Raw genomic sequence first — 14,046 nt, forward strand, 5'->3', positions numbered from 1 at the left:
TATTGTGCCTGACAGGGGTGGGAAGAGGGGTCCTTTCGGTGGATCTGCCCTGGCCTGTGACATGGTCGGCGGAGGGAGCAGCGGTGTCCAGACTGCAGGGTTAACCAGAGAGGAGGGAAGAGCAGGTTCTTTTGAGCCAGGTGTGGGGAGGAGGAGGAGATGGGGGTGGAGGGGGGAGGGGGAGGGAGAGGTCTGGGCTACATGATAAGCAGGTGAGCTAGGGAGGCTGGGAATTTGGAGAAGATATCTTGGCCTAAAACAGGTTGGGCAGCTGGGGATGATTAAAAAGGAGTGGGCAAAGGGCCGGCTAAGAAGTGAGCAATTATGAGGCGGAGTACAGAGAGGCTTTGAAATTAGGCCATCGACCCCGGCAGTGGCTGTCTCTGAAGGGCAGGTGGGGCCATATCTGTTAGAAAGAGATGGGCCTCCCTGCCACCATCAGTGTCACCGCGGGCTCCCTGGAGTTAGTCTGCTGGGGCTGTGTCACCGGGAAGCCTGAGCCCTCAGAGGCTAAGCCAAGAAGGTCAGGAGGGTCGAGGCTGGGGAGTCCAGCTGTCCAGAAGGAGGGGTTGGGACCCCACCTTGAGAGCTCTGGTCACAGTCCCTCCTCCAGAGACCATTTTGCCACAGTTAGGACAGGGGCCAGCGGGAGGCCTAGGGCCGGGGCAAGCTTTTGCCCAGTGACCTCTCTACCACATCTAAAGCACAGTCCCCAGGTGCTTTGCCCCAGGTGCTTTGCCCCTCATGCCTTTATGGACAGGTGCCTTGCGCTGCGGCTGGCAGCTGGTATCTAGCTCTGTCTCTCTTCTGTTTCTCCAGTTTTTTTTCTTGGTCCCAGTTATTAAAGACCTTGAGGGCCAGGTTTAGGAGACCCTTTCGTGGGTTTGAGGGCCTTTGTTTAATTTTTGGAGTTTACCGTCTATGCCTGGAGCCGATTTGGAGATAACATGCATAACTGAAGCTAAAGTCGCTCCGCTGCCGAGGTCGGGTTTATGGAGGTGCATTTTAGTAGCGCCTCCGTTAGGGCAGATGGAAAAACAGCAGGGTTTTCCTCTGGTTTGTGGTTGACTTGACCGCCTCTGACCAGCCTTTCTGAGGCCTGCGATAAGGCGTGAGGTCTTGTGGGCTCCCTCCCGTCTGACAGTCCTGCTCGGTCCTCCCGGGCGCTGCCCTGCGCCTGCAGCCCAACTGCTCCCGCCGGCCCCGAGTGCTCCCGCCGGCCCCGAGTGCGCCCGCCGGCCCCGAGTGCGCCCGCCGGCCCTGAGTGCACCTGCCGGCCTGACTGTTCCCGCCGGCCCGAGTGCTCCCGCCGGCCTCGAGTGCTCCCGCTGGCCCCGAGTGCTCCCGCCAGCCTGACTGCGCCCGCCAGCCCCGAGTGCTCCCGCCGGCCTCGAGTGCTCCCGCTGGCCCCGAGTGCTCCCGCCGGCCCCGAGTGCTCCCGCCGGCCTGACTGCTCCCACCGCCCCGAGTGCTCCCGCCGGCCTGACTGTTCCCGCCGGCCTGAGTGCTCCCGCCGGCCTGAGTGCGCCCGCCAGCCCCGAGTGCTCCCGCCGGCCTCGAGTGCTCCCGCTGGCCCCGAGTGCTCCCGCCAGCCCCGAGTGCTCCCGCCGGCCTGACTGCTCCCACCGCCCCGAGTGCTCCCGCCGGCCTGACTGCTCCCGCCGCCCCGAGTGCTCCCGCCGGCCTGACTGTTCCCGCCGGCCTGAGTGCTCCCGCCGGCCTGAGTGCGCCCGCCGGCCCTGAGTGCGCCTGCCGGCCTGACTGTTCCCGCCGGCCTGGGCAGCGTCCGAGCCCTCCTCGCCGTGCAGGGAGGGTGACGAAGAGGACGCGGCCCCGCAGGGAGGGTGACGGAGAGGACGCGGCCTCGGCATGGAGGGTGAGGAAGAGGACGCGGCCCCGCAGGGAGGGTGAGGAAGAGGACGCGGCCGCGCAGGGAGGGTGACGGAGAAGACGCGCGGCCCCGCAGGGAGGGTGACGGAGAAGACGCGCGGCCCCGCAGGGAGGGTGAGGAAGAGGACGCGGCCGCGCAGGGAGGGTGAGGAAGAGGACGCGCGGCCCCGCAGGGAGGGTGACGGAGAAGACGCGCGGCCCCGCAGGGAGGGTGACGGAGAAGACGCGCGGCCCCGCAGGGAGGGTGACGGAGAAGACGCGCGGCCCCGCAGGGAGGGTGACGGAGAAGACGCGCGGCCCCGCAGGGAGGGTGAGGAAGAGGACGCGGCCCCGCAGGGAGGGTGACGGAGAAGACGCGCGGCCCCGCAGGGAGGGTGACGGAGAAGACGCGCGGCCCCGCAGGGAGGGTGACGGAGAAGACGCGCGGCCCCGCAGGGAGGGTGACGGAGAAGACGCGCGGCCCCGCAGGGAGGGTGAGGAAGAGGACGCGGCCGCGCAGGGAGGGTGAGGAAGAGGACGCGCGGCCGCGCAGGGAGGGTGAGGAAGAGGACGCGCGGCCGCGCGGCGCTGGAACCCGCGGAGGAGGGAGCGACGCGCCCTCCCAACGTCCCGACCGGAGCCGCGTGGGCCGCGACAAGCGCCCCGGCCGCGGGCGGGGAGATGCCGGCGGGGTTCGGGAGGCCAGAGGACTGCGAGGCGGGCGGAGGGTGGACTGGCGGTTGCAGGAGATGACGCTTGGGGAGGGCGTCAGCCCGGAGGCCGTGGGTCGCTGGGGTGGAGTCTTCACTTGAGTCGGGTGGTGCGGGGAGGGGTCGGACCCGGCAGGTAGAGCCGGGCTGGAAACAGGGCAAAGATCTGAGGGCAAAGAAGGCCCAGACAGGAGGAACTGGGGGCCGTTTTCCACTGTGAGGGACAAAAGTTGCCCACGTCGCGTGTTAAATTGAAGGTGCCATTTTGGGGCCATTGAGAGCCATCATCTGATTTGTGTTGTGGCCAGGCCGTGCTGCAGTAGAATATCAATCATTTCCGTGTCCCGTCTCCCCGAGGCTGAGCGGGTCCCGCCTCCCGAGGAGGGCGAGTGGGCGGGCCTGGAGAGGAGGGCTGCCGCCGCCCGCAGAGGGCCCACGCGGGGACCGGGTTTCGACGCGGCGTGCGTGCGCACAGGCGCCGCAGCATCTGTCCGCAGGGCCCCGCCCGGGGTGGACTTGGCGGAGCGCAGGGCGTGACGGTGGGGCTCCAGTCAGGGCGCGACGGTGGGGCTCCAGTCAGGGCGCGACGGTGGGGCTCCAGTCAGGGCGTGACGGTGAGGCTCCAGTCAGGGCGTGACGGTGGGGCTCCAGTCAGGGCGTGACGGTGGGGCTCCAGTCAGGGCGTGACGGTGGGGCTCCAGTCAGGGCGTGACGGTGGGGCTCCAGTCAGGGCGTGACGGTGGGGCTCCAGTCAGGGCGTGACGGTGGGGCTCCAGTCAGGGCGTGACGGTGGGGCTCCAGTCAGGGCGTGACGGTGGGGCTCCAGTCAGGGCGTGACGGTGGGGCTCCAGTCAGGGCGTGACGGTGAGGCTCCAGTCAGGGCGTGACGGTGGGGCTCCAGTCAGGGCGTGACGGTGGGGCTCCAGTCAGGGCGTGACGGTGGGGCTCTAGTCAGGGCGTGATGGGGCTCTAGTCAGGGCGTGATGGTGAGGCTCTAGTCACGGCTGCCGTGTGCAGCATGGTGGGGATGTACATTCGCTGTTGTTCGCTCGCTTGTATGTTCGCTGTGTGTGTATGTATGTGTGCATGTATGGGTGTGTATGTATGTGTGTGTGTGTGTGTGTGTGTGTGTGTGTGTACATTTATCTTAATTGTCCTTCCCCAACTGGAAAGTAAATTTCTTGAGTGTAGGTGCTTTTTATTTTTTCTCACAGCTATGACAAAAGAATGAGTGAATGAACAAATGCATGAATGAAGCTGCTTCTGAAGGACATAGTGTCCTATCAGTCAGATTCCTTGAAACCCTGCCATCCAGTCCACTAATTGAAAGTGTTACCTACCCTACAGAGGTTTCCTGCTTCCCTGAGGCCCGCTGTTCTCACCTGCGTCTTGGAACTCATAACATAAGTGCTGCTTCATTTGTCGTGAGGTCATCAAAGGCCGGCAAGGCTCCCACAGCATGTCTATCGCTAAGTTTTAGACAGATTGGCCAATATGAATATGACTGTGACCGTTCCTGTGATGGCAATTCCACATGGTGAACTGAAAATTTTATGAAGTGACCCCTTTGATCCGTGAGTGCACTTTTCATACGTGCAATGTGATTTGCCACATGCTTTTTCCCTCGATTCCCGCATCCATAGAGAGCACGGATACGAACTCTGACCTGACCCCTAGTAGCAGGCTGATAACTGCCTCGCCTTGATGAAGCTGTGGCATATTTGAAAAATGTTTACTATTTTCTACCCACAGCCCTGTTTCTCCAGTGTTCTGGAAATCCCCTCCGATGCCAGTGTTCGCATGTTGTCTTCTCTGGGACATGCCTGTCCTAGCCTTTCCTCCGTCAGCCTTAAGTTATATGACAAATAGTTTTCACTAATGTGTTGCAAACAAACAAAAGCTAAAATATGTATTTTTGCTGAAAATAACAAGCACCTAATGATTGTAGTGAGTACAATGGCTACTTAAGAAAAGTCCATTCAGTGACTCTTCCTGAGGCATTGCACGGGAGCACACAGGCAGCTGTGCCAACGGTCTTCCTAGAATGCTAGGCCCGGAATAGAAACTGTGGCATTGTTTTTATCCTTGGATGGAGAGCTAGACTTACACAGTAGTGTCACAAATCCTAAAAGTACCACTGTCCTCCCTATACTCCTTGACATAACTCATGCCATTTAAAATTTCATGTGAAATTTATATAACCTCCTAAAGGTAAAATTCCCAGGAAAAACTCTCTAATTTGTGTTTCTGGAAGCCATCAGGTATTTGAATACATGTGAGCAAGGCAGAGAAAAGGAAGATATAATAAAGGAAAGAAGGGAAGACAGAAGGGCAATTGAGAGGACTTCTTGAACATTCACTGTTTTTGAGTGTGGGGAAAACACAGTCACATTGTCTGTCCTCTGCCCTCGCACCACACAACAGCCACGGAAGATTGCTGTGACCAAGCGCATGCGGGCATTTCCACGCACACCATTTGGTGTCACCACTTCAGCTCCATCCTGGTACCAACTACAGGGACATAGTGCCAGGTCCCACCGGGTGAGGGCCCGGCCTCCATCTCCACTGTCAGTTGCAAGCCCTGGGTGGTTTTAAATGTGCTTCTGATGGCCTACAAGTCAAGAATCCTACAGCTCCTCCTTGGGTTTGATTAATTTGTTAGAGTGGCTCACAGAACTCAGGGAAACACTGACTCAAGTTTACCAGTTTATTATAAGGGACTATTACAAGGGATATAAATAAACAATCAGATGGAAAGATACATGGAGCAAGGTCTGGAAGGGGCTCAAGTGCAGGAGCTTCTGTTCCCATTCGAGTGTGCCACCTTCCTGGGCACGGAAATGAGTTCTTGTTTGCCCTGCAAACCTTTTCGAGTTTAATTGTCCAGAAGCTCTCCATACCCCACGCTCTTGGGCCTTTCATGGAGACTCTGTGGGGCAGCACGATCGAAGCACAGGCGGCTGCGCCTGCGAGTAGGACGTGGTCCGCTACCAGCGCCGAGCAGGGAGCCAGGCGAGCCTGCCTGCTCAGGTCGCCCTTGGCCTCTCGGTGCAGGGCTTCCTCCTCCAGGCTAGGAGGCAGGTCCCCTCTGAAATGGGGACTCATGACCTACACTCAGACAAGGTAGATCAAAGAATTTCTTTATGGCCACAAGTTGGGGAAGGTTAGCGAATACTTTAGTTTCTGAGGCCTGCTTTGGGGAGAAAGAGGAGCCGGTGAACAAAGACAGGAGAAAGTCAGAGACTGTTTTCTGAGGCCTGCTTCTGAGCCCCCAACATTGCAACACAATCTATGGGAACCGTGAATGAAAACCAGTATACAGCCGTGACACCGCGCCATCCCTCCTGTTCACTCCTTCACTGAGAGCACAGCCACCGTGGCCATGGACCCTCCTGTTTATCTGCCTGGGAAGGAGCTGACTGTTAAGAGACATGTCCTGACACTCTCTGAGAACCCCTGAATCTCCCCAGCACCCTCTTCAGAGCTCCAGTCACGTCTCTGTTCCTCAGGCTGTAGATGAGGGGGTTCAGCAGGGGTGTGAGGATGGTGTAGAACACGGACAGGACTTTGTCCTGGGCAGGTGTGTGGTAAGAGTGTGGCAACATGTAGGTGTACATGGCAGCCCCATAGAACAAGGTCACCACAGTCATGTGAGAGGAACAGGTGGCAAATGCCTTCCTCCTGCCCTCCATAGAGCTCATGTGGTGGACAGTGGTCAGGATTCGGGCATAGGAAGCAATCACCACGGAGAAAGGAATCAGCAGCATCAGCACACAGCACACATACATCACTGTCTCATACAAGGTTGTGTCTGCACATACCAATTTCAGGACCGCCGGTGCCTCACAAAAGAAGTGGTTAATCTCCCGGGAATTGCAGAAAGGAAAGCTCATGGTGATGGGAGTTAGGAGGAAGCCATCCAAAGAGCCACCAAACCAGGAACCTGCTATGATCATCCAACAGACCCGGCGGCTCATGAGGACAGGGTATCTCAGAGGGTTGCAGATGGCCACGTAGCGGTCATAGGCCATGAGGCCCAGAAGGAAGAACTCAGCTCCCACAAGGGTAAGGTAGAGGAAGTGTTGAGCTGTGCACCCCACAAAGGAAATGGTCCTTTGACCCAGCAGGTGATTGACCAGCATCTTGGGCACGATGGTGGAGATGTACGTCATATCGATGAAGGAGAGGTGGCTGAGGAGGAAGTACATGGGGGTGTGGAGGTGCCGATCAGTTTGGATCAGGAAGATCATGACTCCGTTGGCCATCAGTGCAGTGAAGAAGATGACAGTGACAACAGCACAAAGAAGGCCTGAGGTTTCCTTTGTGTTGAACAGGCCCGTGAAGGTGAAGTCAGTAGAGGACGTGTTGCTCCCTTCCATCAGTCTATAGTTAGTGGTGCTGGTCCAACCTAGAGGCTTTCAAATAAAACGATGACTTTCCAGGGAATTAAAATAGCAGCATATAAGATAACTATCAGTCAGCAAACTTCTAAAAGTTGGAATAATAAATTTTAAAATAATATTATTGATACTTTGGAATTGGTATCTAGAAATTTATCTATTCCAGAATGTTTTTAAATAAAGTTGACCATTAGTAATCAATAATTCTTTAAATACATTGGACAAGATGATGTCAGCAGATGCCATTGTACCACAACGATATACATAACAACGCCTAAGGATGCATGCCATGCTGTACAGCAGCTAAACATATGATGGCCTCATATGTATGCGTATGCATGTGTGTTTATGTGTACTGCCTTAGATATATTTAAATTTGTATTATTATTAAACACACCTTAGGATGGTCAGAATCAACACCATCTTCAAAACTTCTTTGGTACAGCCCATGAGTAGTCTATGTCTGCCATTTACCCACAAGGATGCGTCATCTACATTTGGGCCACAAGTCATTGTCTGCATCATGAGGATATACTCGGTGTCAATTTATTCATGTTTCAGACATGTTATTTCAGAGATGAAATAACATGAGCTCTTGCGAATTCAGACATAAAAGGATCATCCAATACAAGAGATATTCATTGTTCTAAAATTATTTTTCTTTATTTTTAATTTTAGGATGATGAGAAATTGGCATTAGCATTATGATTAGCATGAGTATTAGCAATTAGGATTTAGAGGAAATAGTACAGGCACATACATATTGAACTATAACCCACCTATTATTTTTGAAAATTGGGTAATTAAGGAAAACAGAGTGACCGTGTTCCATATAATTTTAGGTTATGATAAAAAGAATCCACAACAAACTTTATGAAAGTAAAGGATGATTTTTCATGTGTTTTAAAGCTAAATATATTCCAGGTCAGACATTTTACCAACTTGTTTGGGAGTTAAATTGCTCAAACTACTTGAATGTTCCTCTAAATATTCTAAAACTCTGAGCATTTCAATCAAATGTACAGAAAAAAATTACTATTGAGAATAACAGTGATGACATTGTGAAAAGTTCACTTTGTGCTATGTGTCATGCTAGCAAGCGATTGCATCTATTGACTCATTGATCTTTACGATAAACCTAAGAAGTAAGGAGCTATACACCCTTTCACTAATGGCAGACTTGGATCTGTGAGAGGGAGAAGTGTTTGGGTCGGACAGTCTCAATTCATTCTCGTTCTCATCCACAGCCTGCAGCAACAGCTAGACATTCACTGTAGTTATCAAATAAAGTGTGCCAACATGTGAATCTCCTAAATCTTTAACTATATATAATCGTTAATGTGACTTGTGAAAAGTAGTCATAGTTGAGAGTAAATCACATAAATTATTATAATCAGGATTATTTTTTAAGAATGCAAACAGTTTTTTAAGAATGCAAACTATGTTTTTCATGTATATCCCTTTTGAAAAATTTTTTTTGTCCATTTCAAAATATTTGGTGCCGGGTTTTATAAGTTTCCCTGATACAATGTCATCATTGTTGTCAACAATTTACCTCATTTTTCTTTTGCCTTTTCCATTTTTCATTAATGGAGCCCATTAAAATATGTATGTGAAGAAAAAATGCTGTCCACTTTATGAAATAGTCTAAATATCAGTAGTATTTCAACTGCTTCCACACTTTCCACATTTGGGGTTTAACTTTTACCATGTCCTGAAACTCTGAGGACAGAGGGAAAATGATGTGTTGCTTTACAAAGCCAAAAAGTTTTTCTGTTCTCTGTTCACACCATCTCCTAAATGTGTGTATATAGGTGTGTATTTTTAAATCTTCTGCTGTCCCTGGCTTTTTCCATAGCAAGCTCCATAGTCCTAGCAACGCAAAGGAAAATTCTAAAGACTTCAATTTTGCAGCTATCTGGCCACTCCTTCCTATGAGCACATAGAAGGTCTCGCTTGTCAGAGAGCACGCCCTTCCCACTGCGAACCAGGACTTTAAATACAGCATCAGGTCAGAGGCAGTGTCTGCTCCTCACCACGGAGGATGCCCTGAGAAGGACCTATACTTGCTGAATTTTTACTGGTACAGATTGCATCGTTTTGCTATGGTTTGGTACACATGGAAATAATCAGAAAATATCTCGAATGAGTCTATGACTTTATATAGGAATTTAGCTTCTGAAATGATGTGGTAGACATGTAGTAAAACAAAATTTAGAATTAGATTAACTGAGTTCTTTTGCTTGTCATGAAATTGATGAATTCTGTGACCCTGGATTCTCTTCCCAAAGTTATTGAGCTTCAGTATCTATTTATATTAGTTAAGATAACAAAACATTCAGGTTTGCTTTAAGAATCAAATAAGAAATTTTTAGTTACAGGTAAAAATAGTTCATAAATGCCAGTGTATACAAGTAAAATGTCAATGTTATATACATATATGCAAATTCAGAACTATTAATAAATGTATGAGAATTCCCAATCTCTCATTTAACCAATTTACATATTCATCTAAAATCTATGAATTTAAATTGTAAATACCTCCGATCTTCAGGTTTGTAAACCCAGGTACTCCCAATGAAGATATCTCAGGAGTTAAATTCTATATCGTTTCCCTCAAATATCCCTGGACTCGAAGGAAACGGTATTCAGTGGAAATTCTCTGAATAATGAATGCACTGCAATTAAGCTTGCAGAAAATCTAAATGTCTTTGAGGAGCAGAGATATGCTTGGCCTACAAATTATGAGAATATGAGAAAAAAGTTATTGGATAAAACAGACTTGATTTCATTGGATAGAATTTTCTTTCAGGCTTACTTAAATTACTTTTTATTATATAATACCCCACAACAATAGAAGTCAATGCATTTATTTTATCCTGACATTTGAAAATATTCTTTCCTATTTCATAAGGGGTGCACGTTCGGTTGAGTAGGGATGGTTGCAAATGCCTTGCTCCCACATCACTACAATTTGAAGTTAGGATACAGTTATTGCCTAGGTCTGTGGTGATCACTCAGCCTATCCTTTACATCAAGTGACAATAGAATGTCTAAGTTGTAAGTCGCAGCCTCTGCCTACTTCTATATGCCACTGGCGAAGTTTCTGACAAATGAAAGAGCATGCTCCATGCTTCTTCAATGTAAAAGCCTTGTTGCTAGGAAGCTCTGTGCTAGCTTGGATTAAATCTGCCTCATACAGTTTCCCTCCTTGCCCTCTGAATGCACTTAGAAGCAGCTTTCTCCCTTTTCAAAATTCAGCACTTCAGACTGACTGTAGTGTCTCCTTTCATCCTTCTCTGTGCCAGGCTATGCTTCCCCAGTTCTTGTGTGCATTCACCTATGGATTTTTTTGTCAAAATGCTCAAGTCAATTAACTTTGGATGGTCTTTGCAATGCCCATTTTAAAATGTAATATCTCAATTTCCATAGATTAAGTGTGATTTTTCCAGTACAGAATACACTGGAAATATTATTTTTCTGTTTTTGTACCAGACACATCACACCATTGACTTATTATAGACACATTAAAACTTAACTGTTGTATTTTCATATGAGATGTTCTCAAACCAGGTTAATGTAAAATTGGGCAATTTTGAAACCAAATGCAAAAACATATGTTGCTTAATCTTCTCTGTGTTTTTAAATTGCTTATTATTTGGAGAAGCTGGAGTCACTAAGAATAAGCTTATATTGGAATAAAAATTATAAAATTATTGGATAATAAAATGCAAATGTTTTCAGGAAATATGGGAATGACTTAGAACCACTTTCATTTGTCAATCACATACCCCTTCTGCCAGGATCCACAAAGAAAATGGAAATCAGAATAAGACCCACAACTAGAGAGATCTGTTTCTGATGGGAGTTTATTCTATGCATTGGTGTGGTGGACACTAAAATAATGCTTGCAAATTACTGGGGAGATTTGAGAAATCCACATGTCTGCACATCCTTTAAAATCATTATGGAAATACGATTTGCAAAATATTTGTACCTTTGACAAGAAGGCAAAGAGTCTGTGCTTAAAGTTAGAGGGTCTACGGAAGTCCACCTATGTCAGCTCGTTGTCTTTAATGCAAAAACCTGCAACTCTTCAGTGATCAGTGTCCTCATCTGCAAAATGAAGGCCGGAACACAGGGACAATGCACCATGCAGAGCATGAGGAAGCTGGTTCACAGTCTGCACTTCAGAAACTAAGACCAAGCACAAGTTTTTCATTTAGCTCTTCTGTGCCCTTCAAATACTATTTCATAAGATTAAGGTTTACTTAAGTTATTTTTTAAAAATCCTATGGGAGTAAAGAATTTGTTAAAATTATACACACAGACACAGAAACAGGTAAAGAAAAGAAGATTCTTTGCACTGTTGTACTTAATAGCAACCTTACAACCTGAGATTTGCAACACTCAGTCTAGATAATTCAGACAAATAGTTGAATGGGCATCTGCCTCTCAATGTACATGCATCTGAGGTGGGGGCTATGGGACAGCCACTGCCCCACTGAACTAGCACCTGAGATTTCGAGACCAGAAGGTACATACCACCCTGCCTTGATTTCCTTAGGCCCAGCTTACATTTGGCTTGTTTTTGTCATGCAGAGAATGTAAACTCAGTCAGATCACCAAGAAAAGTTGTGGAAACCAAGCTACTTCTTCATGCATCAGATATTTAAAGTGCTACTACAAGGAGGAGGCAGGTTAGTGCTTATTAGCATTTGGCCTAGGATATGTGAAATTCCTGCATAATTTCACAAGACCTGGCTTCTCATCAAGGGAACTGGGAGAGTGGAACAAATACAGAGTTGGTTTAAGTATAGCAGAAGCTCCTAGATGATCCATTATATTGCCTAAGTTTAGTCAAGAACTTTGCATTTGTTGGGACAAAATCCAATGATTTGATTTTCAAAACACTTTAAAATAACTTATTCATTTTTCCATATAACCTCAGATTCCTCCTGTCTTTTCTCATTTATGCATTCTGAATGCCAGCTATTAAAAACAGCATGCTGCATACATCTCCTAGGAACTGAAATGAAAGCCACATTATTTTCATCAGAAATCATTCAAATGTCCAATTTTATCCTAAACCACATTCCAACAAAAGATCATCATCTCTCACTTCCTTAGAGGTGAATTCCTCTCAAGGTAGCCGTTCAGAGACGGAGAAGGTTACGCATAATGTCGTGAAACAGAAACTTCCCAGCAAACTATGAGAAGTTTATATAACTAAACAAAGGATGGAGAATGAACAGAGATTTTCCACAGGTCAAAGGTGATCTGTTGCTAGAAGGGAAAATGATTACATTTAGTGGACTTAGTTTTTCACCCAGTTCATACTGAGGGAAAAACACACATAGCAATTCATAGCTATTGGTGTCCACCACAGGAAAGTAACAAAAACTCTGGGCCACCTGTATGTCCAGGTGTTGTTTGCATATCACCCTTGAAGATCCAGTACACATTGATTTTTAATTTGAACTTAAGAACTTGGCATGACTGAATTATAGACTAGAGGTATCCTTAGCAACTGACGGTGGAGTTAGGACAAAGAAAGACGTGTAACAAGTTATTAAGAGCTATTTTTGTAATATAACTCTGCAAAGGAAATATCACCAAAACAAACACAAAATGTCATCCTAGAAATCCTTGAAACATTTTTCGTTGCCAGGAAAAATCACACAAATTCTCTAGCCTTTTAGAAATGTGTAGAAGGCCTGCTTCTTGTCTTTACGGGGAAATGTTGAACAATCAAAGAGTGATAATAATTGTGGAAAACTGAAAGGCAGAAGAAGGCCGCAGATGGAGCGCCGCAGCGCCTGGAGGCTCTGCCCTGGGCCTGCCGGAGGGGAGCACCGCCGGGTGTGAAGAGGCCGAGTTTAAATGGGTTTCTGAGAAGGCCATCGGGAGACTGGCTCCTGGAAATGGCAGGTTTGCTGGGTCTCAGGAGACTTTACTGAGACAGACGTGTCACAGCTAATGAGAAGCACATGGATGAGGTAGAGGAGAGCTAGCCTAAAAGTCACAGGGGACTTGGGAACAGGTGCCCACTTCTGGGCTTCAAAGTGCAAGACTCTGATTTCCTGAGTGTTTCGTCAGAAAATTCCTCCAGCAGCTACTCCTCACAGAGAAATGTGAGAACAAAAGTGAAAAGCCATAAAAAAGGTGAAAAGTAACTCGATTTCTGTGATATTTTCATAACCTAACATCTATTCTGTTTGTTGGTGGTTTAATAATTATTATATATTTAGTCTGAGTGTTAAGGCTGTTAACGGAAAAAGCCAAACTCTGTAAAATAATTTTTAAAGAGATTTATTCTGAGCCAAATTTGAGGACCATGACCCGGAGCCACTGCCAAGAGGCCTTGGGCAAGTGGACTCGCCGTGGCTGGGTTACAGTTCAGTTTTATACATTTTCAGAGAGACAGGGGTTACAGGCAAAGTCACAAATCAATACATGAGAGGCATACATTGGTTTGGCCCAAAAAGGTGGGACATCTCTAAGCGGGGGCTTACAGGTTATAGGTGGGTTTAAAGATTCTTTGGCTGGCAATTGGCTGAGAGAGTTAGTCTTTATCTAGAAGACCAGAAAGGATATGCTTACTTTAAGATAAGGGTATGAGTACTCTGGGAGGTCCAGACAGGAGGACACTTTAAATTTATAATAGGCGCCTGCTAGGATGTTTGAGTTAAGACAGGGGCTTCTTATCTTTTAGGTGATGTTAATGCCATACCAGAATCAGGTCAGGAAGCAAACCACTGCTTCGTTTGGTTAACAAAAGCCGCTTAGTGGGAATTTACTGTTTGTCAGCCTAACCCTACTGGCCTCCTTACCATTTGCCAGCCTAACCCAGCTGGCCTCCTTAGGAAGGAGTTTTTAGCAAAAAATTAAGAGTTCAGTCCTCAAGGCAATGCATATCTATTGGGGGAAAGTATGAAAGACCTTAAAAATTTACTTACCCCGTGTGGACGGAAAAAATCCAAGTCCTGAAATATTTGAAAGAAGTTTATTCTGAGCCAAATTTGAGGACCATGACCCGGAGCCACTCTCAAGAAGCCTTGAGCAAG

At 48.0% G+C, this 14,046-nt stretch overlaps 1 protein-coding gene across 1 annotated transcript; it reads right to left on the reverse strand.

The window, feature by feature from the left end:
- Positions 1-6,001: 6,001 nt before the first annotated feature.
- LOC105882163 (olfactory receptor 2T1) lies at positions 6,002-6,958 on the reverse strand. The gene has a single exon (XM_076009630.1). It carries the CDS (start codon positions 6,956-6,958, stop codon positions 6,002-6,004), a length of 957 nt encoding a protein of 318 aa, XP_075865745.1.
- Positions 6,959-14,046: the final 7,088 nt, after the last annotated feature.

This window comes from Microcebus murinus, chromosome 13 (genome assembly GCF_040939455.1).
Source record: "Microcebus murinus isolate Inina chromosome 13, M.murinus_Inina_mat1.0, whole genome shotgun sequence".
Classification (NCBI taxonomy): domain Eukaryota; kingdom Metazoa; phylum Chordata; class Mammalia; order Primates; family Cheirogaleidae; genus Microcebus; species Microcebus murinus.

Bases quoted from the DNA above. Each gene is read 5' to 3' on its own strand.
- LOC105882163 (XM_076009630.1), bottom strand. From the start codon at position 6,958: ATGGAAGGGAGCAACACGTCCTCTACTGACTTCACCTTCACGGGCCTG.